This window comes from Carcharhinus amblyrhynchos, chromosome 8, assembly GCF_965287045.1.
Source record: "Carcharhinus amblyrhynchos chromosome 8, sCarAmb.v2.hapA, whole genome shotgun sequence".
Classification (NCBI taxonomy): domain Eukaryota; kingdom Metazoa; phylum Chordata; class Chondrichthyes; order Carcharhiniformes; family Carcharhinidae; genus Carcharhinus; species Carcharhinus amblyrhynchos.
The window spans coordinates 127277636-127282323 of NC_137331.1; the positions used below are offsets into that span (position 1 = coordinate 127277636).

General features: G+C 54.3%; 1 protein-coding gene across 1 annotated transcript; it reads right to left on the reverse strand.

The window, feature by feature from the left end:
* Window positions 1–289: 289 nt before the first annotated feature.
* Window positions 290–2874, reverse strand: gbx1 (gastrulation brain homeobox 1). Its single transcript, XM_080193559.1, is given in 3 exon segments — window positions 290–807; window positions 2429–2709; window positions 2711–2874. Coding segments are annotated over 3 exon segments (963 nt in total).
* Between the last annotated feature and the right edge of the window lie 1814 nt (window positions 2875–4688).

Consider the following 4688-nt stretch of genomic DNA (forward strand, 5'->3'; position numbering starts at 1 on the left):
GAGCCGGGATCGGGCTCTGGGAGCCGGGATCCTGGTCTGGGAGCCGGGATTAGGCTCTGGGAACCGGGATTAGGCTCTGAGAGTCAGGATCCTGGTCTGGGAGCCGGGATCAGACTCTGGGAACCAGGATTAGGCTCTGGGAGTCGGGATCCTGGTCTGGGAGCCGGGATCGGGGTCTGGGAACCAGAATCAGGCTCTGGGAGTCAGGATCCTGGTCTGGGAGCTGGGATCAGGCTCTGGGAGTCAGGATCCTGCTCCGGGAGCTGGGATCGGGCTCTGGGAGTCTGGATCAGGCTCTGGGACTCTGGTCCAGTTGTTGGTGTTGGCTCCTGACGGCGAACCTGTTGACATGGACCGGGATTGGGACCACAATCTTGGGATTACGGACGGGTTCCCCGGAGCGGTTGTTAACATTTCCCGCTTTGATTCTTTTCCATTTGGCTCGGCGATTCTGGAACCAGATTTTCACCTGGACTTCGCTGAGTTTGAGAGCGTGTGCGATCTGGGATCTCTCAGTCAGGGATAAATATTTCTTACAATGAAATTCCTTCTCCAATTCCAGCAGCTGTTCACTGGTGAAGGCGGTTCGGCGCCGCCGGCTTTTCCCGGTGGGATTCCCGGCGGCGGCCAGCGGCTCCTGCGGGACCGATCCGGTTTTCTTCCCTTTGGGATTTAAGGAATTGTTGTTGTCGGAAAGACACTCGGATTCACTTTCCGCCGAGCTTTCCTCCTCCCTCCCGCTGCTAACATTCTCACAGCTTCTCAAATCCACTTTCTCATCGTCTGAACTGAAGAATTTCCCATCGACTGCAGGGAAAAAAACCAGAACATCAGGACATTCCCTGTCCCAAAAATCCTACCCCAATCCCTGTCCCAAAAACCCTACCCCAATCCCTGTCCCAAAAACCCTACCCCATTCCCTGTCCCAAAAACTCTACCCCATTCCCTGTCCCAAAAATCCTACCCCAATCCCTGTCCCAAAAACCCTACCCCAATCCCTGTCCCAAAAACCCTACCCCATTCCCTGTCCCAAAAACTCTACCCCATTCCCTGTCCCCAAAACTCTACCCCATTCCCTGTCCCAAAAACCCTACCCCATTCCCTGTCCCCAAAACTCTACCCCATTCCCTGTCCCAAAAACTCTACCCCATTCCCTGTCCCAAACACTCTACCCCATTCCCTGTCCCAAAAACCCTACCCCATTCCCTGTCCCAAAAACTCTACCCCATTCCCTGTCCCAAACACTCTACCCCATTCCCTGTCCCAAAACCCTACCCCATTCCCTGTCCCAAAAACACTACCCCACTCCCTGTCCCAAAAACTCTACCCCATTCCCTGTCCCAAAAACCCTACCCCATTCCCTGTCCCAAAAACTCTACCCCGCTCCCTGTCCCAAAAACACTACCCCATTCCCTGTCCCAAAAACCCTACCCCATTTCCTGTCCCAAAAACCCTACCCCATTTCCTGTCCCAAAAACACTACCCCATTCCCTGTCCCAAAAACTCTACTCCATTTCCTGTCCCAAACCCTTTCCCAGTCTCAGTGAATCCCACTCACATTCAGACAAATAATTCCCGCTCCAAACCCGGGATTAATTTGTTTAAAACGGGAATTTTTCATCAGGGTCAAAATCTCAAATTCCTTTTGGATCGGATTCGATTCTCACTTTTCCCAATTTTTTTTCCAACGAAATTTACATTTTTTAAAAAAGCGGCGAATTGATAAATGTCGATTTCTGGAATTAATAAAAACCTGGGGAAATGGGAATGTCTTTGGGAATGGGAATGGGATTACAGACTGACCTGAACCCCAGTTCAATTCAATCCCTTTCTTGTTGGGAATGTGTAGCTGGGATTTGGGGGTGGGGGGGTGCAGGTTGCCAGCGGCTCCCCCCCCCTTCTCTCTCTCTCTCTCCCTCTCTCCGGGGTTGGGAGCGGGGAGGATCCGCCGGCTCCAGCCGAGTTTCAGTCTCTCCGGGCAGCCGGAGCTCGGTTCCTTTCCCGGGAAAAGCGGTTTTGATCCCAGATGCGGGCGGGATGAGGAAGAGGAAATTGTCCCCAGTTTAAAATCGAAAGCCCGCATCAGGAATCGATTAGAATCGAATCTGTTCGATTCCGGCTGAAGCCAAGAAACCAGTTCAATAAAAGCAGAAACTTGGGAAAAGTTCCCAGCCGGAGCTCCCGCATCCCAGAGACTTCATCCTAAATCCCAGCATTGCTCCCGATCCACCCAATTCCAAAATTCAATTTCCCTGAAATTCCCCCAAATTCTCCTCGCAAATTTGCAGGATTTTCCCTGAAATTTTGTCTGAAAATTTCTCGCATTTTCCCTGGAAAAAAAATTTCCGGATTTTTTTCCCTGAAAATTTCCCGCATTTCTCCCGAATTTTTCCGCTTTTCTCCCCAGTTTTTTTTCCCGGCTCCTCACCTGTCAGACTGGGATAGTTGTCGCTCAGAGGGAGAAGCTCGTTGCCTTTGTCCGGGATTCCCACATCCTCCGGCTCGGAGTTTTCCTGCCTCCGGGAATTGTTTTCGGGATTGGAGCGGGACACGGGCAGCTCCTGCCCGGGACAGTAAGTTTCCGCAGAGTCGCTGAAGCTGGGTAAAGCTGTGGTCAGTGCCACCATGGAGGGCACCCCCTGACCCAGACTGGCACAGAAAGTGTTGGTCAGGCGGCTGGCGAAGGAGGCTAAGGGGGTGAGGGGGGGATCCCGGACTGCAGGGGGTGTGGGGCAGAGCCTGTGGGATCACCACCGGCCGGTAAGGCATGAACATGGGGTAACCGGTGTACAGGAGGTGTCCCGAGCGGGGCTGGGGCGATCCGATCAGGGAATCGATGGAAAAGGCAGTCCCCTGTCCATTCGGCCGCTGCATCTCCGAGCAGGAGGTGTGGGACAGGGAACCTGCCCCTCTCCCTCACTCACTGCCTCCCTCCCTCACTCACTGCCTCCCTCACTCACTCCCGGAGACTCTGAGCTGATGCTCTAACTGCAGCCGCCTGATAAACACTGAGGGGGAGGGGAGGGAGGGAGGGAGGGGAGGGGGTGGGGGAGGGGGAGAGGCTGTTCCCATTTCCATTCATCCATCAGATCAAACCACATTCCCGCTCCCCCCCTCCACCCCCCCCCCACCCCGGCTCTGCTGTGTGGGAGTCACTCCCTCAGCAATGACCCAACCCCTGGGACTGTGACAGAATTCACCACAGTGACCGAGGGAGGGACAGAGAGAGGGAGGGAGAGAGGGAGGGAGGGAGGGGGAGAGGAGGGAGGGAGGGGGAGATGGAGGGAGGGAGGGAGGGGGAGATGGAGGGAGGGAGGGAGGGGAGAGGATGGAGGGAGGGAGGAGATGGAGGGAGGAGGGAGGGAGGAGGGAGAGAGAGAGGGAGGGAGGGAGGGAGGGGGGAGGGAGGGGGGAGGGAGGGGGGAGAGGGAGGGGGGGGAGGGAGGGGGAGACGGAGGAGAGGGAGGGAAGGCAGGAAAGGAGAGGGAGGAGGGAGGGAGAGGGAGGGGGGTGTGGGAGGGGGGAGAGGGAGAGGGAGGGGAAGAGGGGAGGAGGGAGAGGGGAAGAGAGGCAGAGAGGTAGAGAAGCAGAGGGTGATAGAAAGGGAGAGAGGGAGGGGAACGAGGGAGAGAAGAATGGGTGAGGGAGAGAGTTTAAATGGAAGAGAGAATGAGGGGATGGGAATCAGGTACAACAAGGGGTTAGAAAGGTAAATGGTAAGTTAGCCTTCATTGCAAGAGGATTTGAGTAGAGGAGCAGAGATGTCTTATTGCAACTGCACAGAACATAAGAAAATAGGAGCAGGAGTAGGCCATCTAGCCCTTCGAGCCTGCCCCGCCATTCAATAAGATCATGGCTGATCTGAAGTGGATCAGTTCCACTTTCCCGCCCTCTCCCCATAACCCTTAATCCCCACAGGTGTTGGTGGGACCACACCTGGAATAGTTTGTGCCGTTTGGGTCTCCTTATCGAAGAGAGGGTTAACTTGCATCGAGGGAGAACAGCTGAGGTTCACCTGACTGATTCCTGGGATGGCAGGATTGTCGTACGCAGAGAGATTGGGTCGACTGGACCTGTACTCACTGGAATTTATGAGGGGGATCTAACTGAAACATATGAAATTCTGACAGGGCCGGACAGACTGGATGCAGGGATGCTGTTTCCTCTGGCTGGAAAGTCTAGAACGAGGGGTCACAGTCTCAGGATACGGGGTAGGCCACTCGCAACTAAAAGGAGGAGATTTTCACTCAGAGATTGGTGAACCTGTGGAATTCTCTCCCACAGAAGGATGTGGAGGCCAAGTGACTGAGTATATTTAACAAGAAAATAGGTTTCTAGAGTCTAGAAATGTCAAGGGATTTGATTTGATTTATTGTCACATGTATTAGCGTACAGTGAAAAGTATTGTTCTTGTGTGCTACACAAAGCATACCGTTCATAGAGAAGGAAAGGAGAGCGTGCAGAATGTAGTGTTACAGTCACAGCGAGGGAGGGGGAGGGGGACGGGGAGGGGGAGGGGAGGGGGACGGGGAGGGGTGGGTCAGACAGAGAATCAGGAGCAGCTGGAAGGGCTGAATGGCCGTCTGCAATTATTTTCTATATTTCTATTGGTGGAGAATAGAAACAAGAGGAAGAGAGAGGGAGGGATGGAGAAGGAAAAGGGGGGGCAGCAGCTTGGAAGGGGTAAT